The 26,157-nt window shown below is 44.1% G+C and overlaps 1 protein-coding gene across 7 annotated transcripts in view; it reads right to left on the bottom strand.

Moving 5' to 3' along the window:
• The window catches only part of KLF7 (KLF transcription factor 7), an 87,613-nt gene extending 62,883 nt beyond the window's left edge, over window positions 1–24,730 (bottom strand). Inside the window, exons 1-2 of one of the 7 annotated variants that reach the window (XM_072742466.1) lie at window positions 24,629–24,730; window positions 22,604–22,843 (exon numbers count right to left, since the gene is read on the bottom strand). In XM_072742466.1, coding sequence (XP_072598567.1) covers window positions 22,604–22,705 — 102 coding nt within the window. In that variant the 5' untranslated portion in view covers window positions 22,706–22,843; window positions 24,629–24,730. Of the gene's footprint in view, window positions 1–22,603; window positions 23,342–23,940; window positions 24,073–24,353; window positions 24,383–24,628 lie in introns of those variants that run through there. The other 6 variants (XM_072742467.1, XM_072742465.1, XM_072742464.1 and 3 more) reach the window with 6 other exon arrangements.
• Between the last annotated feature and the right edge of the window lie 1,427 nt (window positions 24,731–26,157).

Genomic DNA, 26,157 nt, shown 5'->3' with positions numbered 1-26,157 from the left:
GAGCATCTGCCTTTGGAATCCCAGGATCGAGTCCCATGTCGGGCTCCCTGCATGGAGTCTGCTTCTCCCTCTGCCTCTCTGTGTGTGTGTGTGTGTGTGTGTGTGTGTGTGTGTGTGTGTGTCTTTCATGAATAAATAAATAAAATCTTCAAAAAAAAAAAAAAGGTAAAATTCCCTCATTAAAAATCATCAAATGTTTTGGTGGTGAAAGGACCAAAGGTTCAGTGCCTGGATGTTTTTCTCCTTTGTAGTCTCTCTCTGTTGATGTTTTTCTGGCTTTCTAAGCAAAGAGGAAACCTCACCCATTCCTGTAGACATGCATTTATGACCACATTCTCCTGGCCAATAACCCTCTGTGGCTCCTTGAGGCACTTCTCAAGGGTGGAGTGTCAGCAATTGGATCTGGTTATGAAGCTACTGCTCCTACTGCTCAGGTTGAACACTGGCGAGTTCAGTGAGGGCTTCAGGGCAGAGCTAACTCATTAAGGACAAAATGTGCAGGCACATTTGACCTTTGGAAATCCAGCCCTGGTTGGAAGCTTCCAGATTCAAAACAAAAGCTCCAGGGCTGGAAAAAGAGTTGGAGGAAGCGCGCTGTGAGTGCTGGCCCCATCCCCCACACATTCCCCAGTGACTGAGAGGCTCACAAAATCAATAGAGCAGCGTTATTAACTTTGCAATATCATAAGAGAAGGCTTTGCTCTATGCCTGGGTGGAGAAAGAAGGCAGGGAGAAGCAGGCTGGCTCCGAGGGAAAGGATGCTTCATTAAAGTCTTAACTCTGGGGAGGCAGCTGCCATGTAAGCTCAACAGATGAACCTGGTGTTGACAGCCTCCCATAGAAATCTTGCCCTTGGTGGAGGAGTTATAGTGAAAGAAAGTACAGCTGGACAGAGCAAGGTCTGCAAGGCAGAGTTTCTGTATGCTATAGATTTCCAAAAGGTATGCCAGGGGGCTAACCTAAGACAAAATTTTAAATACAACATTCAGATGTGACGGTCTTTCATCTGCAGTCTCCAATTTTAAAGCATCCCATTGTTGCTAATTTTTCACTCAGTTTTCCTGGGTTACCTACAAGTACCAAAATAAACATTTTAAGTATTTCCATCAAAAGAAAATACAAAGCTATTGTTATACCTGAATGGAAATGAAACCACCAACTCTATCCTTGTGTCCCCTCTGATTTGTCTAGGACTCCTACCCAGCTGGGTCACCACTTCCCACTCACAGGTCAAATGACTCAATCCCACTACCTATAGAACCAGGTCAGTGCCACCAACAAATCTTGTGCACACCCATTGACCAGAGAGGGGTTCATTTCATCTTTCCCTTCATATGATATACGTCTTAGTCTCTCCTTTATCCTGCCATCCTCCCTCAACAGTGACAGTAACTGGCATTACAAGGTTACAAATTGGCAGACATTAAAGGTAAACTAAATTTTCAGACACATCTTCATCCCAAAATCCTTCCTTCAATCATGCAGATCAAGCAAACGTCTTATCTTTGTAAAGTCATTATTGCCTTCAGCTTCTCCAATTCTAGATAGTAGGTTAAACATCCCCTGTGCAAATCATACCTACATCAATTCAATCTATTTGCTGTTAAAGTAGTATCACACTTGTCAGAAAGGTTTTTTCCCTTTAACTACATACCACGTCAGAATCAGACAAATACAGCTTGATACATTTATTGATACTATTCACATCACTCAACAGGGGACAATGGCAACTTGCCAATTACTCCTGGGGCAGAAATGCTCATCATATCTATATTTTTAAAAACTAGCACCAACTGATGACCATAAACCACCCTCTGGGTTTACATATTCAGACTTTGTTACAAAGGATGTGCAGTAAGGTATCATAAAGGCCTTCACTGACATGCATAGTCAAAATGTCTTGTCTGCTGCGATTTGCTATGTGACATGGAGAAGACTTTTAACTTTTCCTTTACTTTACTTCCCTCATTTTCTTTTCAATGTAAGGAATAACATAAATCTATTACAAAAGAAGTTAAGGTTGCAAACAAAACCTTTAACCAGTAATACAATGCCAACAATATCAATAGAATATGGAATGTGATGACTCCTTTACTTTGCAAGACTAAAACTCCAGGCACAAACACAGCAGGGAAGTTACAAACCCAAGAGATTAGTAATAAATGAAATAAAACTTCTAAAGGTTCTAAGTTTTGTCAACCCCAAATGTCTGTTCCATTTTAAATTCCTTTTGAGTGGTAACTGTAAACTTCCAGGAAAACATTTTGAGAACATTTTGGGGAAGTATAAAAAAGAACTGTGAGATGAACAAGAAAATTCCTTAACTATTTCAGATGTGACTGGGAAAATCACAAAAGAAATATTCTCTCTTGGCATTCTGTCTTTTTCCTTATATCCCCATGGCAATGCATACTTTTACGTGCATTTATCTTCTGGGTCCACTGCTAGACTCTAAACTCCACAAGAGCAGGGACAGTGTCTACCTGGGGCACTACTACATCCTCAGCACCTAGCTCAGTGCTTAGCATATAGAAAGCCCTCAAAAAATAGGAAGGGAAGGAGAAAGAGAGAGAGAAATTGAATTAATTAATTAAAGAGCACCAGGAAAGTGATGTCATCAAGATGGCAACAAAGGTCGTACTTGACTTCACTCCCTCTCATAAGATGAGCAACTAACAACTATTCATAAACAAGGCACCACTGAGAAACTCCTAAAGAAACAGAATTCCCACCACAAAAAAAAAAACACAGAGCAATGAATCATAGCTACAAAATTAAGCACTCTATTTCCTTCTTAATAATCTCAATAGTTTATTATGTATCAGTATGATTATCTTAATGTCTTCATCTCTTGTTGATGAATGACATACTCTGATCAGCAAGGGCCAGTTGACTTCAGGAACTAGGAGTGAGTTCTGTTCTGATGTGAAGTAGCCAAGAAGAGGTAGGTGGACAGGTGGACATATAAAGGACAAAGGAGTCCCCATAACCAGAATGTTTTAGAGACATGAGAGTCTTCTGTTCTATCCTCTCCACCTACATCACTCTTCCATTAAGGCTGCTGGTCTATAGTCCTCAAACTCTTTCCATTTTTACTTACAGGTGAGGTTGGTGAAATTCAAAACCCACTAGAAGCAAACACACCTTGGGTTACTCCTCTTCCCTGACTACTCCCAGTCTCTCTCTGGCAGGTGTTACCAGGGCCAAGGACAGGGGACCCTTGATCCCTTCCCTCAAGTCAGACAGACCAATGTAACACCATCACTGCTTCACCTTGTCTTCTTTCCTGCACCCTGAGTCCTCCCCCTTGCTTTGTGAGGCTCTTTTCTCCCCTCCTCTGGAGGCCTGGTGCTCCTTCCCCTCAGACTTCTTTCTGAGTAGGGCGAAGGCTTTCCCTTGAATTTTGTTTCCCTGAGGGCCCTTCTCTCCCAGAAATAAATATCTCCCAGAATATCCTGGAAGCAAAACTTCCAAACTTCCTTTTACTTCCTTTATTCACTCTTGCTCAGGAAAGTAAGTGTTTCGTGATAATGGGTGGAAAAAGAGGGGGAAGGGAAGGGACAGGGAAGGGAAGGGAAGGGAAGGGAAGGGAAGGGAAGGGAAAGGAAGGGAAGGGAAGAGAGAGGAGAGGAGAGGAGAGGAGAGGAGAGGAGAGGAGAGGAGAGGAGAGGAGAGGAGAGGAGAAAGAGAGAAAGAAGAGAAGAGAAGAGAAGAGGAGAGGAGAGGAGAGGAGAGGAGAGGAGAGGAGAGGAGAGGAAAGAGAACAGAAAGAAGAGAAGAGAAGAGAAGAGAAGAGAAGAGAAGAGAAGAGAAGAGAAGAGAAGAGAGGAGAGGAGAGGAGAGGAGAGGAGAGGAGAGGAGAGGAGAGGAGAGGAAAGAGAACAGAAAGGAGAGGAGAGGAGAGGAGAGGGGAGGAGAGGAAAGAGAACAGAAAGGAGAGGAGAGGAGAGGAGAGGAGAGGAGAGGAAAGAGAACAGAAAGGAGAGGAGAGGAGAGGAGAGGAGAGGAGAGGAGAGGAGAGGGGAGGGGAGGAGAGGAAAGAGAACAGAAAGGAGAGGAGAGGAGAGGAGAGGAGAGGAGAGGAGAGGAGAGGAGAGGAGAGGGGAGGGGAGGGGAGGGGAGGAGGGAAGAGAAGAGAAGAGAAGAGAAGAGAAGAGAAGAGAAGAGAAGAGAAGAGAAGAGAAGAGAAGAGAAGAGAAAAAGAGGACAGTGCTCACTCATCTCTCTTCACCCTGACCCCTCCCTGGAGGATTTGACTCTATCCCCTACCATGGGGAAAGCACCTTGGGGACAAGTAGACCTGGGGAATCCTGCTATTTTGTGGATCATACACTTTCCTGGATGGGTCGGCCCCTAAACTAGCAAGAGGTGGAGGCAAGACTAGGAAGCCAGAATGAAATGGCCCTTCCCAACTAACTGGGTCTAAATCCACCTTTATCAATGATAAACCTGATATTTAACCTCTAACTCTCTGGTTCTTGTATCTATTTTCTCAAATACGTTAGGGAGGGGAGAAGTGGTCTTCATTTACTGGCTGCACTAAAAGAACAGCAATTGTGCTAGAATTATAGACAGTTGTTAACAGTCCAAATTATTGATTCTCCCAAGAAGCTTGGTAATTTTTAAAGTAACATGTAAGACTTTTAAAAGAACAACATATAACGAGGAAACATAAGTGGCCCATTATTCCATCACCTGGATTGCTCTTTAAAAAACCAAAATGTAATGAACATACGTGAAAGCAAAAACATTTAAATGGAACAGAAAGGGTATAAAAAGTAAAAATTTCCCTTTCCTCACTCCCCAACACCTTCTCTTCCTTCCCCCAAACTGTCAACAAGTACTTATATATATCCTTTTATTTGAAATGCTAAGTATATCAGTGTGTATAATAGACATTTTCATTCTCTTTTTCCTCATTTACACAGAAGATAATTGGCTTTTCATTTTAACAGCCATGAGACCCCAACTGCAAAGAGACTGAGTTGGGGGAGGCCTAAATTCCTTCTAGCTTGCCTCCCTACCCTCAACCATAGCTCCTTCCACCCCCTACTTTACTAGGCATTTCCTCCTCCCATACCCACCCCATTTCCTCAGAGGAAGTGTCTCAAAAGAAACCAAGCCATCACTGGATAACTATATAAGACGTTGCCATTTAGGTAAGCTGGGTGGGAGGTGAAGGGACTCTGTTGCATTTTTGTAACTTACTGCTGAGCCTATAATTATTTCAAAATAAAAAGTATTTTTAAAGACAGAAAATAAGTTAGTGCTTGATGGGAAAAGCCACAGCAGAGGAACCCTAAAGCAGGTGGAGAAGGAAGAAGCAACAATAACCAAGTTCCTGGAAACATAATGTGCTGAAGGCCAACATCAGTCCTTGGCCTCTGCTGCTTGCATGGTGTCCACTGGCCAGTGCTGCACATCAGCTGGCTCTTGAAATGTTTTAGGACTGGTTTGATTTTCTTTAAGGGATAAAACAACGTTTTCCAATCAAACTATTTGTTGTGAACTTGGGAATGCTACCACTAGATTCAAAGCATTTTATGTTATTTTTCTTTTAGGAGTCGAGTATGTTTCTATCCTCTTTTTAAAAATCAAAACTAAACCTTAAAAATACATAAATATTTAATTTTGCAGAGAAAGGTATGGCTCTCCAGATGGGGAGTCCGTCCAATTCATGATCTCAGGCATTTTATGGCCATACTTCCCTGCAAATCACACTGATGGCAATAACCCAACTGCATACTCAAGTGTTTTGTCACATTCCTGACCCCAGAATCAAATTTCTCACGTGAGAGGTTGAGCCAAAGGGATGTCCTGATAAATCCCTATAGAAGTGGGTTGAGAGGATGACACTCCTGTCCCTCTTCATCTCCACTTTTCCTTGAGAATCTGGAGCCAGAGCAAACTGGAAGCTGTGAGCTTCAGGGACCTCATTCCACTCTACCTACAGTGAGGGGAGAGCTGTGTCTGCAATCTGACCCAGCAGACAGAGCAAGAGAGATCCATGCCAAGCCACCACACTAGCTGTTCCCCCAGGGCCATCCCAGGTACAAACTTCCGCTTCTAATGAATATAGAAAGATAGAGTCACTCAACCCCAAAAGAGAGACGAACTAAACTCTGGTAGCCCCTCACAGAGATCCAGAAGTGCCTTCATTTTCACCAGTGTTCCAGGTGAGGCAGTATGAGAGTAGAACTTTGGACCTGACACTCTGGCCTCCTAAGTCCTCATCAAATATGGTATCCGTCTTAAGTGGCATGGAGACCTGAGTATCCTGACCTGAGTCAGTGTGGTCCTGTCAGAGAGATCTACCTCCCTTCTTATCTACGATTACGTCCTACTAGGGTTGCCCTAGGTTGAGATAAGAGTTCATGTCCCAGACAGCACACATGGTGCTCTGTCGCTCCAATCCTTATGTGACATAAGCTGGGTTTCCCTGGAAGTCAAGCTAAGAGGCTATGGTAAGTCTAGGACTTCCTATCCAGGTAAGTCCCCATTTTCTTATCATCTAACAACATGTGACAGTACATTGTTAATGAGTCATTTTAACCACAGAGACTTCCACTTTCAGAAGCAAACTGTCTCCAGAATTCTCACTTCTACACAAACCCCAAACTTCCTTCATCCCTGGGTACTAACACAGATACACACACAACTATTTCATACATGGTAAAATAATTTTTTAAATGTATCTAAAAAAATTAAGCCAAATATGTTTTCTATCCAGAAATTTTGACATGCTATAACTATAAAATAAGTTTATTTTTTTCAAAATTTTTTGTAAGGGCTAACACACACACAAAGAAATCAGAGTTTTATGTCCCTACTTTTAGACAACCAGTAGGAAAAGTTTTTCCAAGTACTATGAGTAAGGCACACATAAAAGCCCTATTTGAACAAATAAGCTACTATATTTCTGCTCAGAAAACTGAACAGAAACCATGAGGAAGAAAGTCAACAAGAAGTGCTAGTTTAAGGCTTTAAACAAAAGCCTTTCCTACCACAGAATAGAAAACATTAACATTGTATGTATAGCATGTGAGTTTATAAGTCAGTTTCACATCCATATATCATTTGATTATAACAATCCTGTTATAATCCCCACATTGCAGATGGGAAAATGCAGTTTAACAATTTGTCCTAGTTTATATTTACAGTCAGGATAAAATTCCAGGTTTTCTCACTCCAAATCCCTTAAACTTTCTGTCACACTAGTATTTCCCAAACTTCATTTTCATTCCACCTTTATGTATTTTTACCAAATCAGCATTCCATTTTTTTAATAAATTAATTTTTTATTGGTGTTCAATTTACCAACATACAGAATAACACCCAGTGCTCATCCCGTCAAGTGCCCCCCTCAGTGCCCGTCACCCATTCACCCCCACCCCCCGCCCCCCTCCCCTTCCACCACCCCTAGTTTATTACCCAGAGTTAGGAGTCTTTATGTTCTGTCTCCCTTTCTGATATTTCCCACACATTTCTTCTCCCTTCCCTTATATTCCCTTTCACTATTATTTATATTCCCCAAATGAATGAGAACATATACTGTTTGTCCTTCTCCGATTGACTTACTTCACTCAGCATAATACCCTCCAGTTCCATCCACGTTGAAGCAAATGGTGGGTATTTGTCGTTTCTAATGCCTGAGTAATATTCTATTGTATACATAAACCACATCTTCTTTATCCATTCATCTTTCGATGGACACTGAGGCTCCTTCCACAGTTTGGCTATTGTGGACATTTCAGCATTCCATTTGTACAATCGTTTCCCTATCATTTTCTTTTTTAATTGCCTTAGGCATTATGTATTAAGGCTGCATATATTTTAAAATACTTTTCCTATAAATGTCCATCCATAAAAGATAACCATAAAATTAAAAACAACAAAACCAACCTGATACTAACTTTTAGCTGGATGTTTGCCTACCAAAAGCTCTGGGTCTGAGATCTCTCTTTATGAGAAGAAAAGGAAGAGGAGGCGGGGGAGGAGGAGGAGGAAAAGGAGGAGAAGGGAAAAGAGAAAATGAGAAAGCAAAAAAGTAAAAAGAGAAGATGGAGAAGAAAGGAAGAAAAGGTGTTGGAGACATATTAACACAAAGCTGAGTCTTTCTCCTTGATTTAACCACAAGGATTAAAAAAGAAGAAAAGGGGAAAATACTGCCTCCCATGGTCGTTTGTTATTATTTAACACCATACTCTTAAAGCTTGAGAATTGCAGCCCACTCTTTAAGAGGCATTGCCTTGAGCCATGCTGCACCATGCATTGTGTTAACATGAGAATGCATTTAAACTATTGAAAAGATCACAATTCTTGAAGGTCCAGTACTGGCTTGGACTTAAACAATGATCTCTAAGGCTTCAGCAGTTTATCTGCAAATTGAGGAGGAGGAAGAGGGATTGCAGCAAGGCGTTCAATGGTCTTCAAACTCTAATATTTGTAAAATTCTAGTCTCTATGAATAGGGAGCATAAAGAAGAGACGCAAGATGCAAAAGCAAGAAGAAAAAGTAGTCAGACACAACTTGGTTAGGGAGACAAAGATTTTTTTGCATTCTGCTTCTCTTTCAATAAGAATACTGTGTAAGGACATTTTAAGTCCACATAATGTCTGCCTTGCCCTTCCTTCCTTCCCTCCTTCCTTCCTTCCTTCTTTCCTTCCTTCCTTTTTTCCTTCTTTTATTCCTTCCTTCCTTGCCTTCTTTCCTTCCTTGAAATATGTTTTCAGAATTATTTTAATGGTAGCTAATTCACACAGTAAAATAAGTAGTTATAAGTTTAAAAGTAATTAATATGTATGTTAACAAGATGATGACCCTGGACCTTTACTTAGCATTCAGAAGCTTTTAAAAAGAAAAAAAAGGAAAGGGAATTGGAGATTGGAGAACAGAAGGAGGAACCCCCAACATCAAGTATTTCAAAGGAATGGCTTTTTGAAATAGGAAAGAATGACTCTGAAATTCACCATCTGGCCAACCTAAGTGATATCCTTAGTAATATAAGGGAGCCAATATAAAATAATAAATTTTTTTAAATACCTCTAATGTGGAACAGCGTTCTGAAAGCATTAGAAAATGGAGGCCAAGTGCTTGCTGGCAGTATTTGCATGCCAAGAGTAGGAAAAAAGCAAATTACTTGAATCTCAGGAAAGTACTTTATTATAATGCCCTGGAGTTCTTCACACAGAAAGCATCACTTCGTCAGTGAAACAAATCATATAAAACCCACCTCAACAAAAAATTAGCAATTAAAGCTGTTAATGGGATTCTGTACAACATGCCTCTATGTCAGACTAAGAAACTTCACAATTTATGTGTTTTTCTTCCCCAAAAAGGAGTTTTTCCCACCACTGACCAGTTAAGAATTACAAAAGAAACCCTGACAATAGCAGCCATTTGGTAATAAGGTCTATCTGACCAGAAAATATTTTTTGTTTGGTATTGTCCCATTTTGCTCTCACTTAGACCAAAAAGAGGCTGTATGCACAGGAAACTCAGTTTCCAAATTGGAAAATGTTGCAAATACCAATAAGGAATGAACATGCTCTGGAGCAACTGCTCAGCCCAGGCAGGAAGAGGGGTAAACCAGATGGTCCTTTCCATCCCAGATTTTGAAGATCTACAACAGAACCTGGATGACTAGGAGAAATTCAGATGCAATTTGGAAGCTCCTGTATAAAACAGAATTCCAAACAAAGACATTCAACAAGGCAGAGAAATTTAAGATTCAATGAAAATGAATTCTGGGAGAGAGTAGAAAGCAATCCAGTTTGAGAATGGGTGGAGAAATAAAGGTTGTTCCCAAATCATAGCATTTTCAAGGGGCAAGTGTGTTAGAGAGCTGCCAGTCGAGGGGTCATAAATTCAAATGCATGCTCACCAGGTTAGAGATCAAAAATGAAGTTAGGTAGAAATAATGGGGACAAGGTTAACTGACAACTGCATAATCTATCTAAAAACATTCAAATTAAAAAGAAAATTGAAATATGTACGCTGGCCAAATAAAACACCTCTTCAAGCCAGTTCAGCCGAGGAGCTTCCTGTTTGTGTCTCTGATAATCTAACTTTTCCTAGTTCTACCCTAAGGTAAGCTCTACCCATAAGGAAAGAGTCACATCATTTGATGATGAGCACCAAAATGGTAGGATTACATTATACACTGAGACGATACTAAATAGAAAAAAATAAATGATATTAAAGCAAAAGTCCTCTGCATGTCTTTGGTTCAGGTATACTAAGTTCACATGGAGAATAAATTACCATCTAGTTAAACACAAAGAGAACTGGGGAAGATGTATGTAGAGAGAGGTTGTAAAATCAAAACAAAACAGAAAAAAAAAGTTAAGTAGTCAGAGTCAGATAGTTACACCTGCAGTTAAATTTGTCACAATGGCCCTGGATTAGATTTGGCAGATGGAGTTCCTGTCTTCCATTTTCCAGGCAGAAAAAGCGGGGTACTTAGAGCCCTGACAGCTTGGTTTTTAAATACAATTTTTTTAAAGTTACATGTTCAAGTTTCCTTCTAGATACTTCTCAAGAGCAATAGAAGAAAAATCCTTTCCATTCCTGATACTGGTTAATGTATGATTTTGTTTTTGTTTTTGTTTTTTAATAGTGTTAAGTTTAGGGCTTTTTTTAAAGTGAAATTCCGGGAAAAAGATCTCATTGATATGTTAAGTGAAGTCTTCCCAGGAAATCTATGATGTGGGGAGAAGGATGAAGATATTCCCTCAGGATAGCTTGAAGCAGGCTAGACAAGAACTGGAAATGTTCACTCAGGGAGCCCCCTCCTGCCAGCCACGGGGACCCTCCGTCCCTGGTTTCTACACATCTAAGAAAACACAAATATACACACTCCTCAGAAGGAGTCTGCACACAGGGCTGGCATTTCTGAAATAAATCTCTCCATAGGTGCTGGGCTAAACCCTCAATATGAGGAAATGATCTTGGAGTTTTATAGCGGCATATGCATGATTCTCCCCCTCCCCCATAAAACACCCAACACGAACAACCACATCAAATTATTGCTTTTCAGAGGCCAATTCAAAAACGCCCTACTTTATCACAGAAAGAATATTCCTTGTATATCTGAGTGCTTCCATTATGTCTTATTTGAAGGAGGAAAATGAAATAAAAATCCTATCTGAGATATTTATAGATCTCATAAAACCTGATTCACTCTCATAAGCTGCTGTAAGCTCAGTCATCAGGTAAGGCAGAAATGGCAGGTGTAGTAACCAGCGCTGTATTATGTTATATATGCCTAATTCTGGCTCTTAAAAAAAAATAACCACATGCTGGAAAAACTTAAGAGAAGTAAGTCATAAGACTGGAAAGAAGGAAAGGGGAATGGGTTGGAAATGTATATGAGCAGGCCAGCCAAATTCCAACATGTCACATAGGCCCAGTTTCAGAGGACAATGGGTATTGCTAGGCTTTCCCCAGTTCTAAGTACAAGTGACTTCATAAGAGCTTCCTCTTTAGGATGAATAAAGGATACCATGCCCAATGCCCAGACCTCTCTCTTGCCCTGTCTTCCATCAGTCATCTTCTTAGACACTCCAGGATCACTGGTGTCACAGATCAGTAATACCATTTATAAAAAGAGCATTGTGCCGCTTTGCACTGCTATTGAAGAAAGGCAAGATAGCTTAAAATGGAGAAGGAACAAGCATTTGTTAAGTGGATGCTAAATGCCAAACATTGGGCCAGAGATCCAACATGCCTGCCCTTATGTCGGCATTATTAACTCAATTCCACAAATGATAAAATGAGGCTAGAGACATGGACTGTCTCAAGGTTTTAGCTCTCCCTTATTCCAAAACCTCCATGTAATTTGACTACCACCAAACACTGTGACCTGAAGGAGATACAGCATCGCCCAGTCCTTTCACAGATGAGAGAACCAAGCCCCAGGAAGAAGACAGACCAGAGAATTGTTCAAATCCATACAGGTCCATAGTTGCCAGGCGATGACTTTTAGCTTCTGCCCTTGTGTCTCCTATCTCACCAACCATCAGTAAAAATATTAAAAATTCAGAGTGTTGAACAGACTGCCTGGGTTTGGATCCTGGCTCAACCACTTTCAAGCTGTGTGACTTTCAAGCCATTTAATACTTCTCCAACCTCAATGTCTCCATCTGTAAAATTGAGTTATATGGAATCTGTATCTCACAGGGTTGGGAGGATTAAATGAAATGCTGCATATGAGGTGTTCAAATGAGATCATCTTCAGGGAGTATTTGATATATATTAGATATTATTATAATGCTTATTACAAAGACAGGAAGAGTCACCAAGTGGAAAGAGGGAAGAGGAAAGTGTGTTCCACCACTAGTTTTGCAACTCATTTGCTTTGCAGCTATGAGAAGACAACTTGCTTAATCTTCCCCTGCTTCAATTTTCTCACCTCCAAATGGGAAATTCTGTAATAGTTGCCTGGTCCTTAGTTACAGAAAGAATGTGCTAATGACAAGAGACCATGAGCAAAATACCCTGAGCCCTTCTGAACAAATGCTTAATAGAGATGCTTGTTAGACTCTCCCAAGCAAATAGGAAAATCCCCATCACGAAGGAAATGATCTCTTGGTCCAAACTAAAAAAAAAGCAAGAACCCTCAAGTAGAGAGGCAAATGCACAGGTAAGGGCTGAACAATCTTAGAACATAGAAGCGAAGCCAGCAACTCACTTTGCCATTTAGCGCCATGTCGGGTGGCTCACAGGAGAGTCAGCTCTACCTAGGGCCTCCTCACAGCAGACACCTTCTCCCACCATAGGCAGGAACTGTGCTCCATTAACAGGGTCTACAGTGGCCATCTGAACAAACACCAAAAGCACAAAAGGTATGTGGTGGGGGGAATCTATTTCCACTCCTCTGTATGCTTACAAATTTGCTGCCTCTCCAAAAATAAGAGCCAGCACTAGGACCACTCCATTGAATTCCTGCTAACTGAGCTCCGGAAGGTGAGCCTGCGAGAAGGGTCAGGAGCACACAGGCACTCCCTTGCACAGCAATTGCTCCACAGCTAATTGCCGTTTTCACAGCTGGGTTGAGCTTTCCAAAAGGCATCCTTCAACCCTAAGCTCTGAGCTCCTCTCATGATGTTCTTTCTTGCCAACCATACCCCCATCAAAGACAGTTTATAGATAAAAGGATGTAGCTACAGTACATACATTTTTGCAAACATCACAGTGTGATATAGAGGCATTTCTAAGGCTTCTTTGTGAAGATCACCACATGCCACGGTCATTACCACAAGAGCTAAGCCTTCTACGGACAAGGAGGCAGCCTCCTTGCCTGAATGTCCTCAGTGGCAATTCTTCCACAGTTTATTTTCACTTCTCTTACTAGAAACATGGGTCCTTTGAAACCCTTTATAAACAGAGTCTACTTCCAAACAGTGAGGTCAGTAAGAAATATGGAGAGCTGCTACTTAATGCCTACCTGGCATCCTCCAACAGATGTTCATGCATGCATCCATCCCTTTAAAACCACAGAGCAGGCTGAGGTAAGTGGAAAATCATGGTCGAGGGCCTGCCGAGAATGAATCATTTGAAGCATGGCATGGCTGCAGTTGAATGCCCAACACCACAAAGGTACCAGAAATGGAATTTGACCAGGTTAAGCAAACCTCTAGTGGGTCACAGGAATGTGGGCCAAATGGGACTGCATTTGACACTTTAAGGCGAGGGAAAGCAAAACAAGAAGGATGAAACAACGCTTGGGCTGTTGCTATTAACCAATGAGCTGGACGAAGTGCATCCACCAGCACCGTCCTGCTTTATTCTAAATCTCTATTACACTTAGACTCCAACTTACACTGGAAAGCAGATATTTCTATATAAGCAGCAGGCACTTGCAACTCTGATATATCTGATAATAACTCTCCATAGCTTAATGGCTCAAAGCCTTGGCTGAATACTGAAATCACCTAAAAGCTTTAAAAAACATTGATGCCTGGATTCCACCTAAAGGGATACTTATTTGATTGGTCCAGGGTGCAGCAATGGGAATCATTGTTGCAGACATAGTCAAAACTTAACTCACCATCATATCATAATCCCTACCTATCGAATGCCTACTGTGTACAAGGCTCTCTATGAGACTGAAAGGTTACATATTTAAAGTTGATTATCAAAATTATAACCAAGGCATTGATTTTGCTCTAAACCAAATCACCTAACTGGAAAAACAAGTCAACAGAACAGAAAGAAAGGAAGAAAGGAAAGCTGTACTATAAGACAAAACTAAAAAGCATCATGAAAAATTAAAAAGTCTACACAAGAGTGTGGAAATAGTAGCAATTACTATCAGCCAAGAGAAGGGAAAGGCATTTCCTGGAAGATGTGGCAAACATCTGAAAGTTAAAAGACGGGTAGAATTTGGACAAATAGGATCAGAGGAGAAGAGGGAAGAAGAAGGAAAGGCTGAAGAAAATGACAGAAATAAAGACAGAAGCAGGAAAAGCACAGTGATCCAATTTAGATGGCATTTACTGCACATAAAAGAGGGAACTGTGACTATTACCCAGGCGGAGTGTTGGAACATCTTAGAATGTCCTGACTCTTAGAACTTTGGTCTCATTCTATGTGCAACAGGGAGACATCAACAGCTTGAAAACACAGTGATGGAGGTATAAGGTCAGTCCAGGGGAGGTGTCAGGGGCTGCCCTGGGGAATGGCAGAGGGAGCCGGAAGTTGAAGGCCATGGTGAAGTACTGCATGGGCCAAATCAGTGGGATTTTCTACCTGACTGGGTGCAAGAGAAAAGAGTAGCCAAAGACGACTAGAGCTTCAAACCTAGATCACAAGAAGAAAGGTCATCTCGATAAAAGAAACTGGGAAGCCAGAAAAGAGGAAAGAAGTTGCTGAGTTCAAGCTTTGGGACATATTTAGCCAAGGTGACCATGGGACAACCCCAAAGTCTTTATTGTCAGTCCCATGTTTTTAATACAAAATGGGGCCTGAAATTCTGGCAAACATCTGGATTTGGAGATGCAGGATACACCTTTGAGGATATAAAGACATCTCCATTTGGAGAGGAAACTGCAACTTCTAAGATCATAGAGGTGAAACAGACAGTGAGATGAGTTCCCACAGAGAATTCTCTCCATGATAACTCCCCAAGATTGGGTAAAGAAGGACAAAAATCACCAAGCAAAGGGGTGAAGAGCACCCTACATTTCCCTTTTCAGGAGGCACACTGGACTTAGGCCCACTTCATCCACCAGCACCAAAAGGACATTCTGAAAAGCTCACAGAAGTTGACTTTCTTCCCAACTGCTTATCTCAATATGTAGCTTTTTGTTTTTAATTTAAATTTGTAAAATATTACAACCTTACTGCCCATACAACCTGCTCCAGAAATTTTTTTAAATTTCAAAATATTTTTTTCCTGAATTGGCACGATTGCTGTTACAGTTTGATGCAGTCCCTTGGTTGGCAAGGTGTCAGAGACAAAGCCATTTCACATTTAATGCTTTCTAACATAGAACCCCAGTTCTATGATCCATCTCAACCCCCTACTGTATACGTCATGCACCCTCCTTACTCCCACTCCACTTGTTATCATTTAAGTGACAGACCTTATCGAAATAAAACTAGAGTTGTAATTGGGGGCTTTTGTTTTTTTCAGGATAGTGTACATTTTCCAGGTTACCACAAATTATTATACAAGTTGAAAAGGGATTAAATCATACTCATAAACCTTCACCAAGATATTCAATAGCTTGGTTTAAGTCTTGGACAATTCCAAAATCCCATGTACTAGGAGTGTTTTAAGTAAAAAAAAAAAGGGGGGGTCTTGTTCCCTTTAAGGGGAAGGAGGGAAAGAGAGAGGAGGTAAGAATGAGAAGTGAAAAAGTATACTCAGTGTAACAAAAAGCAAGCAAACTGATGTGGGCATCCAAAAGAGTCCTGAACCCTGGAAAAACCATCAGTGTTAACAACAGCTATATGACCTTGGAGGGTTCAGTGTTTCATCTGCTTTAACAACCGCTTGGTCCAACACCAGCGTTTTAGAACTGAAGAAACCAAGACCCTTTTCAGGATTTGAAATTCCAAGATTCTATGTTCCTAAGTTTAGTACAAGGCCTGAGGCCTGACTTTCAATATGACCCTCAGGAAATGTCAATAAACCCATATTCAGAAATAGATATCACATGTGGCTCCACATTAATTATTTTAATTATCTCTAATCATTTCCGAATGACACAGACATGGATGCTGCTTCCTGGCCATTATGGACATGTGTATTCACACTGTATATTCATCTGCCCCAAAAGGGCCACCAGCCCCAACATGCCATTGGCTAAAAGAGCAAAGAGACTTAGTAAATCTCAAGCATGTTTTATAAACAAGGTTGTGGCAAAGTGGGTAAGTCCAGGCAGGCACAGATCAGTGTTCAAAAAATCACAGGACTTAAATTTTTTTTCTTTTTTTTGGCAATTACACTCTGATTCTGTATCACTTAATTTTGAACATGCTTATTACTCTCCCCTCCTGGAGTCAAGGGCAAAATCCGTATCTGCATCACCCAAAGAGTATTTTTGCACATAACCAGAATTAAGGAATGAAGTATTTACTGTGAAGTATTTTCCACATTTTAATATAAACAAAGGAAATCTCACAAGGTGTGACCCACCGCATCCACCAGCTCAATCAGGAATGGTATCGCTATGAAATCAAAAGTCACTTGCAGCTCAAACAGGCTGCCACTAGACCCATATTCCACGGCTGCTGCTGACCCTTGGCTCTAATATCAAGATACCACACGTGGTGGAGAGGGCTGCTGGAAGCTGCTCTAATGGAGGGAGAAATGGACACAACACACTTAGCAAGACACTTAGCAAATTCTCCATCACGCCAGAATACCAAGTGAGGAAAACAAAAAGGACTCGAGGCAGTAGAAATAATTCTCCAAATCAGCAGTTTGCAGATAAAGGCAAACAAGATCATGATCATTTTTAGGTAAACGCATGTCCTGGTAATGGCGATACTTCAATTATTTTGGGAACTCTTAAACTAAATTGAAAAAGGAGGGTTTCTCAGGTGGATGTTCCTGGGTAAGCACAAAACAGAACAGGATGCAGGAGTGTTTCTTCACTTGCCCATGTTACATGTAACATTAATGATTAGATACTGAAAATTGTTCCGCCGACTTTAAACCATTAGCAGTTGTAGAGCTTCCTAATCACTGTACTTGTTAAGATTCAGCAGTTTGGGTTAAAACATTTCTACTTGTTTATGCTAAGTAAGCATTCAGATGATTCAGGAAAACAAAGGGGTTTATTTGTAGAGAGACTAACTCTCCACCCCTCACTCTTCTGGCACCACTCAGGTTAAACTGGGGAGCTGTCCTAAACTTTCAGCAAATCCCAATTCCAACATACATGCTAACTGATATACTGAGTGAAACCAGAATCACAGAGACATTCTCTGCATTGGCCAGTCACAGGGTCCAGCATAGGTGAGGGGAAAACACACAGACACACACACACACACACACACACACACACACACACACAAGCAACCCTTGCACACTACTACAAACTGCAGAGACAGGGGCATCAGCAATTCCAGTTGGGGCTGGCCAGAGTAAACTGTATCCTTTACGCAATGGGCACAGAGTGATTAAAGAATACTGCAATGCCTTCTTGTACTCAAAAAGTTAAAAACAGGAATTCTCTAAAGGGAAAAGAATCTAAAGATTTATAAGAGTGGCTACTAAAAGGCCCATTAGGACCCTCTCTAAACTCTTCTCATTTAAGTGGAGAGGCAAATAGCCCCCACTGGCATTTATATTTAGAATGGGCTGGAAGGGAGGAAGAGCCCACATCTGAACACGGAAGGTCTCTGACATACCCATACATAAATCATTTCAGGGTGAGGCTGTCACAGTGCATCTTCTGCCCTGCCCTTTAACTGGATTGGACCCCAACATCCTATTCTCCTCAGGGTAGGGAGTGGGGGGTGGGAGTTTCACAGAGAACAAAGAAGTCACCACCTCTTTTATCCCCCCACAAGAGACAGATGTAGTAAAAACATCTGCAGTGTAACAGCCACTCACTTTAGAATACCAAACTGCAAACAGGTAGACCGAATGATCATGTTTGTGAGCCCCTAAATCTACACAAAGATGTAGCTATTAAAAAGAACATGGAAACGAGTCTATTAAAGAAAGGCTAAGTGTGTGATTGATTGCATTCACATGTGCTTTCATTTGTAAAGCTACATGTATTTAGTGATTGCATCCTTACATAGAAAATCTGAATAACAGGACAGTTTTCTTTTTTTTTTCATCTACCAAGTCACTGTTTCAAATAAAAAAAAAATTATGGTAACTGAAGAGCACACAAATAACATACAAAAAAAAAAAAAAAAAGCCAGCTATTTTATCCTCTCAGTGTGGTTAGCAAGGCTCCTTTGTGTCTCCAAATTTCCCTGGGTGGTGCTGTTGCCAAGAAATTCTAATTCATGACAAGGTTTTCAGCAAATTGGGGACAGAGGCAAACCTGCAGATGCAGGGACCCTACAGTTTGCTTTGTCTTTCTGGCTGAGACAGCACCTGGCTGCTCAGGCCTGTAGAAGGCAGTGCAAAGGCAAGATCACCATAAAGAGGAAGAAGCAGTGTAGCTCACAGAACAAATCCCATCCCTTGTATCATGAGGCTGTTCTTGGAAGGCAACCATTTTTGTAGGTTGTCCCCTAGAGATGCCTCATATCAAAGGCCCTTGTAAAAAGCGTTCCAGGGTGCCTGAAACAAAGATGAAATTGCAGTGTTATGGGGACACTTTAGTTGGTACAGTAGCCAAGTATGCCATTAGTTTAAAACAATGGGGGAGTGGGGGAGGAGGGAGGAATGTTCTATGATTTATTTATTTGTTTCCAGTAGCAGTGGAAAATTTTCTCTGAGCAAAAAGGAGGCCTGAAACTGACCCCATCTGCCAATTATGAATCAGCATTAACAACAAGCATAATTCCATAAGAGTTTTCAAGTAAACATACCATGCTCCTCAATGGCATGAAGCAAAGCTAAATGCAAATAAGACTTAGAACTTCATTACTTGACCTCCACCCGTGAAAGAGCAGGCTAGGTATACAAAATCTATCCAAATTCTGAAAAGTCTTTGTAGCTTCTTGGAGAAAAATAACCAAGAGTATCATATCAAACCCTTTTTATTTTCCAAGTCAGGAAGGGGCCCAGAAAAATCATGATTTCTAGAACTGGCAACAAAACTCATGAATGTGTTTCCCTTTATCCATCATCAAGTGGTACCCTATAAGCTACTCCGGCTTCTGTCCTACCTTTGACTTTTTTCTACTTTTGCTCAGACAGCTCTTGGAAAATTTCCTGCAAGTTTCCAAAGAACTTAAGGCTGGTAGCCTTAAGAGTTGTGCGTCAGCTGAATTCCATAAAATAATAGACCACATAAGCACAGTGTAATTTACAGTTATATGACAGGCCGAGATGATGTTACTTGGGCCAAGTGCTTAAGTATGCAGTCAGAGCCCAGGAATGGAGAGCTGTTAATGTAGGATGTCCATCTGGATTTTAAAATTACATCGGCAATGATTTTCAGAGTTGGAGCTGTATGTTGCTAAAGACATCATTGCCCAATGTCAAAATGGCACCCCCCCTCCCCGTGACAGGAGGACCCTCCCAAGCTCACTGACTATTAAGGAGGACAATTACCCCAGACTACAGTTTAAAATAAAATCCCCAAAGAGTCCATCCTTAATTTTCAAATGCACAGATGTTCTTGGGTTTATCATCCAAGCTACCCTTTCTCTACAAACCAAATCAAATTATTGGAATCTCTGTATTTTGCTCATCTCCTCAAGGCCAGGTACACTGTTCACTTTCAGAGAACATCTAATAATTGCTCCTCATCTGACCTCTAAAATCTGATTACCCCAGAGCATCAGGAAACTTCCTCCTGCCTGGGGTTCTTTGTGGCAATCTTCTTAAGCCATTTTGAGCAAAGGAGTCTCAAAATTTCACCATCTGATGGTTGATCTGGCCCCAACAGTTGTCTATAACCATCCCCCCTCCTTACACTCAGAAGCAGCAATGGGAGGTGGGGGGGTCGGGGAGGGTCGGGAGCGGGAGGAAGGAAGAGATGGAGGTTGGAGGTTTTGTCATCAGCATGAACTTAAGAGTCACAGTCACCTTTTGCGAGCAGTTGTGACTACGGAGCCCGGAGCAGAAAGCTCCTTGGAGTGATATCTTATTTAGGAGTGCTTCCCCACAAGTTATGTTTCGGTATGGACTGTGAGCACGCCTCTCAAATAGCTTGGCAAAGGGTTTTAAGGTAAGAGTAGTAGTTGGAGAGGGTTAAGGCAAGAAGTAAGGAGGGAGGTGTGTGTGGAGGGAGAGGGGCTTAGATTCCTTGGCCTGCTGATAGAAACTAAGCTAGAGGTTCCTTGAGGGAGGCAAGTAGAGAGGGGGAAGGAGAGGAGGGGGAAGGAAAAGCACAGAAGGCTTCACTTCGGAGGAAACAATAGATCTAATACATCCCCTAATTACCAAACCAGTGATGTTTCTTTACAGATCCAGACTCTCTCCTGGATGGTCTAACCAGATCTAGAAAAGCAGGTTTCCTCTGGAGAGGCCTTCCCCAAAAGCAGGCTTTACTACTGTGAAAACTTGAACCAAAACAAAGTTGTGTGATTCATCAGGAGGGAACGCTGCAACAAATAAAGCCAACTTTCTTCCCTCCAACACTGCTTAACAGTTAGTCACAAACAAGGGCTGCCTTGGGCAGACTGACTAAATCAACAGATTCCCTACCCTAACCTGTCTAGACAGTTGTTAATACGCAACCGGTTTGACACCAATGGGCTGACAATGTGAAATGAAAGCTATTTCGGAGAATGAAATGCTGGCCACATTTTGACTCCACTAGCACGTGTGAAATAAAAGGAGGAAAAGATCTAGGGAGACCCTTCACGAGACAGTCTCATCAGGGATGGGGGAAAGGATGCGCCGAAGAAATGCCTTCCGCTAAAACCGCGTGAACTATGTGTGCACTCAGAGACAAAGTGGAGGGTCTGTGCCAGCATCCCTGGGCAGCAGCGGATGGTGGACACACAGACAGCAGAGGCCACAGCACCTGGAGGACAGCTCGCCGCCTCTGATCAGGGGAGAACAGCAACTAATAACAAAGGTACAGTCAGAGGCTCAGCTTTGCCACTCTGCTCCCTCTGCCCAACGCCAAACCTCACTCGCTAGAGCAGCAACTGTTACATCCCAGCCTCAAGCTGGCAAATCCCGCTTTGGATCCTGGCAGAAGAAATTCAACCGTTCATTAGCCTTAACAAGCTGCTGTCACTGAGCGAAGTTACATGAGCAGCCACACACCAAGCCTCTCGCAGTCCTCCCCAAGGGCAGGCTGGTTTCTTCAAGATGGACTGTGCGAGTTCACACTTCCGATGTGCAAATCCAGACTGTCTTCTTGGACGTTCCATGCTGCACACTGGAGCATTTTTAAAGAATACCCATAGCCCCCCCCGCCCCCCACCCACCATCTTTCCTGCAGGGTGTCCCTTCGGCAGCTCCTAATCCTCGCTGAGAAAACGACTGGTTTCCGCAGCAGATCTAGCACTTTCCACTGACCAGCACTTTCTTTATTCCACTTCACAAAGCCCAGTGAACTTGTCACCAGACCCACTTTGCCCTCAGTGGGACGCCTAGCCAACTTGGCATCAGTGCCCTTCAGCATCATAGGAGTTTCTTAACTAGTCCTCTAAGACAAAGTCAGAGGCGTGGAAGCGCACACCACCCTTTGTCAGAGGCAGTGCCTTCTAACCAGGGAGGGACCCCAAACAGAAAAAAAAGAGAAGAAAAACAAGGACACGTACAGAGAGGCATTGCACTGGGGGAAATCCACAATGCATGGTCAGCCCCGAGACAGATGCATCTTCCCGTCCTCCTCCTAGACATCCTTGAGTATCTTTTGTCACGGGGCTCCTCTCCCTTCTGCCCACCTTGTCGTCTCAAAAATCAAGTTTCTATCTTTTATTGACACTCGCTGATTACTGGGGAAACACTCCGCTAGGCTCCTACCTCCTGACCCCCCATCTGACGGTCGCCAAGCACCAGTTGAAAAGAACTGGAGCTGATTTAAGGTACCAGTAGGTAGAACTGGAGCCTGTAGGGACGCAGTACCCTGTCATCAGTGGCTCATAAAGCCCCAGACCACCCTCCCACCCGGGTCCTCCGAACCCCAGAAGTTACGCAGGTCTGTGCTGGGGACAGTGAGCCCGACAACGTGTGCGCAAGGATGTGTGTTGGTGACTGAAACGCAGGCAGCTCACACCGGCTGCTCAGCTCAGCACACTAAGGGGTTAGAAGGTGGGTGGAGAGGTAAGCGCAGATGACTGTTTCCGAAAACATTTTAAACAACAAACAGCCAAAAAAAAAAAAAAAAAAAGCGAGGGGGGGGGGGGGGGAAAGAGAGAGAGAAAAAAAAAACAATAAAACAAACAAACAAAACAAAAAACAAAACAAAAATTTTTTCAACCCCCGAGCCCACACCAACGCAGCCCCTGCGTCTCCGCCGCCACCACACGATTTACACAAGTAATTTAAATCATTCACCTGCTGCCAGGTCTCCTCCAGGGATGGCAAAGCTGAGAAGTAGCCGGTGTCGTGGACAAGTTGTAGCTCCTGGAATATACTATAACTAGCCAACACGTCCATGCTGCTGCTGCCGGGCAAAACGGGAGGAGAAACCCTCCCCCGAACACAGTTGGGTCTGTTTGTTTGTCAGTCTGTCTGGCTCACCCCCCAAGAAGGCAGACATCCAGTGGCCCTTTTGTTTTGTTTTGTTTCAGTCAACTAAAAAGGAAAAAAAAAAAAAAAATCAATGCAGGAGAGAGGAAGAGAGGAGGTGAGAGAGGAGAGAGTGAGTGGGGTGGATGGAGAGAGGCATCCAGCGTGTACAAGTGCAGACGGCTGCCAGGAAAAGGGGACTTCTCCACGGGAGTAACAATTCCCTTCCAGGGCTCTAATCACTCCAGCTCGTGGATCAGGAAGGGGGATGCAAACTCACTGACACGAAGCTGCCATCTATTTCTGCAGCGCTGTTCGCTCCTAATGCAATCTTTGCTCTTTATTTTGGGAGGTTGCATTTTTTTTTTCTCGCGATCGCTTCTCTCTCCCCCCCTTCCCTTCCCTCCCCACCCCCCACCCCATCCTTGCTAGTTTGTAGTCTCTCCCCCCCTCCTTTTCTCCTCCTCCGGCTCTTCCCCCTCCCCAAACTCCCCCCCCCTCCGCCCGGCTCTCCGCGCAGCCGTGGGATCTCGGAGGAGGGCGTCCATTAGGCCGCGTGTGACCATGTAAGGTAAACAGGGGGCTCATGAAGTCACTGAGGACCAATGGGGAGCGCGGAGCGGGGCCCGGGGCGGGGCTTGGCCCTGGCGGCGAGCGCCGATTGGCCGACCGCGGATCTCCCTGCTGCCTTACAAGGCGGCGCGAGGCGAGCTATTTTTAGAGGGCTATATAAGGGGGCTGAGGCGGCCGCGCGGCGGCCGGGGAGCGGGAGCGCGAGCGCGAGGGACGGGGAGGGCCGCGGCGACGCTCGCGCCGGCTCCCGGGACGCCGAGGCGGCCGGGCTGGGGCGGCGCGCCGGCCTCCGGGCCTCGCTCCGGTGCCCGGAGCCCCGGAGGCTGCGCCCCCCGGAGGGGCGGGGGCGCGGCCCGGCGGGAGGGTCGAGGGTCGGAAAGCGGGGTTAGGCTGCCGCCTGGAGGAGGCGCGGGGCGCGAGCGCGGCGGGGCCGCCGTCGGGGGGGAGGGGCGCTCCCGCTTCCCTCGGCCGCGCTCGGGGGCCGCGGCGGGGAGCCGCGAGGAGAGGCGCGCCCGGGAGGCCTCACGGACCAAGAAATGAGCCGGGGTGGGGGGGGAGGAAAAAAAAGAAAAAAGAAAAGAAAAACGCACCCAAAGCCCCTTCACAAATTGCGCACAGGGCGCCGGAAGAGGCGCCTGAGGAGGAAGGGGCACACAATGGAGCCGAACAAAGGGGAGCGGCGCCCGGAGAGCGACCTGCGCCCGCCCCCGCCCCCGCGCGGCGCGCTCCCCTCCCGCCCCGCCCCCCGCGCCCGGTGCGCGCCGCCCCCGCCCCGCCCTGCGGGGGCCGCTCGCCCGTTGGAGTCGCTCCGAGGGGGGCGTCTCGCCGGAGTGCGGCTCTGAGGGAAGGAAGGCGCCTGGGGGGGGCGGGGCGCGCGGCTGAGGGGGGCGCCAGCCCGAGGCCCCCCAAGTGGCCTCCGGAGAGAGGCGTCCGCCGAGCCGTGGGGAGGCGAGAGGCGGACCCGGACTCCGGAGCCCGCACGTCGGAGTAGACCCGCTCTTACCTCAGATGAAAACCCTCCACAACGCACCTATTTTTTTTTTTTTTTTTTTACCTCAGATGAAAACCCTCCACAACGCACCTATTTTTTTTTTTAACCTCAGATGAAAACCCTCCACAACGCACCTACTTTCTTTTTTCTTTTTTTTTTTTTTTTACCTCAGATGAAAACCCTCCACAACGCACTTTTGTTTTTTAAGGGCCCGCCCGTTGTTTGCTTGACCTTACGCGGTTAGTGTCGTTCAGGTTTCCCCCAAATGCGCCGCGCGCTGAGCTTACATTGCTGGACCGACTGCAGGGTCCGATGAGAGACTTCCCTGTACCCGTCGTCGCGAGAGCAGCGACATCCACCCTACTCGCCCTCCTCGGCTTCCCCCTGCTGACTCTGTGGGACTCCGCCTCGTGATATTTGCGAAATTCTGCTTTCTAGAAGGAGCACGATTCGAAATTCAGTACTTCGCCAGGGGAAATTAAGCAGGAATTACTGGGTCTGGGGAGAGCCTAGTTTACTTATTGGCGATGTCTGGGATTCTGTGGGTCAGACCTACAGCATCCGCTGTGGGAGTGCAACTGGCACACTGGCTGGCGTTTGTGCATGGGGTGTGCGGAGATGTTTAGTGTTATGTAGACACGTCTGTGGTGCTAGGGGATAAATGACATGAAAAGGTTAAACGTCGTACCTGAATCAGGGGACATCAGGCTGCCACACGTGTTTGCACCAGGATGAGAAGGCCTTTCCCAGAAGTGGGAAACCACTTAGAGCCATCACATCCCAACTAATGCCTTAACTTGATCCTTAGGGTCGCTGGTGCTGCTGCTCACCAGCCCTGTGACTTTGAGCTTAGGGGCTCAGACCTTCTAATTACCCGCCTCAGAAACAGAAAGAGTGGTCTCTGCCTTGCGGGGTGGTTATGAGGGCTCCAAGTAACGTCTGTAACTCACCTACCGTAGTATATGGGGCTATTAGGTGGATACTAAATGTTTAGCCATTATCATCTCCTGGTTATAACTGAGTCAACTAAATAATATATCTGAACTAATCAGACCCATGGGGGGACATACCAGATTCTTAGAGACAGAGGAGAGAGATAGAAGCCTCTTGCCAATTTGTAATAAGTATTACAAATGTAGTGTTTCTCGCGTGTGGGGGGATAGGGAAGAGGCCTTGGGAAAGCGCTGGGGCAGAGAGCAAGTTCTTTTTTTTTTTTTTAATAATAAATTTATTGTTTATTGGTGTTCAATTTGCCAACATACAGAATAACACCCAGTGCTCATCCCGTCAAGTGCCCCCCTCAGTGCCGGGCACCCATTCACCCCCTCTCCCCACCCTCCTCCCCTTCCACCACCCCTAGTTCGTTTCCCAGAGTTAGGAGTCTTCATGTTCTGCAAGTTCTTGAGTGAACAGAGGAAGTAAAGGAACTGAGACATAGGGAACTCAAGAGGCAAAACACTAGGCAAAGCCAAAGCATATAATTTGATGTGTGAACTCAAGTGAACTTGATTTCTGTTTTTTTGTGTTACACCATTGCTATTTTTGAACGAAATATGACATTTTGGTTAACTTGAGTTTGAAGATTTTACAGATAATAGTGAACTAGTTAAACACTTTGAGTGTACCAGGCTGTGTGGGCACATAAGCCCATACAGTGGGCTTTTATTATATACAGTGTCTCATTTCATCCTCACAACAACGTGAGGCAGGGACTTTTGTTATATCCAACTTTATAGATGACGGTATGCAAGCTTAGAAATATTGGGTTGCTCAAGGTCCTACAACTAGGAAGCAGCTGAGGAGGGGTTCAAATCTA

This window comes from Vulpes vulpes, chromosome 16, assembly GCF_048418805.1.
Source record: "Vulpes vulpes isolate BD-2025 chromosome 16, VulVul3, whole genome shotgun sequence".
In the NCBI taxonomy this organism is placed as follows: Eukaryota; Metazoa; Chordata; class Mammalia; order Carnivora; family Canidae; genus Vulpes; species Vulpes vulpes.
Note: the sequence above shows the minus strand (reverse complement) of the source record. Positions and strands in the feature narration are given on the sequence as shown.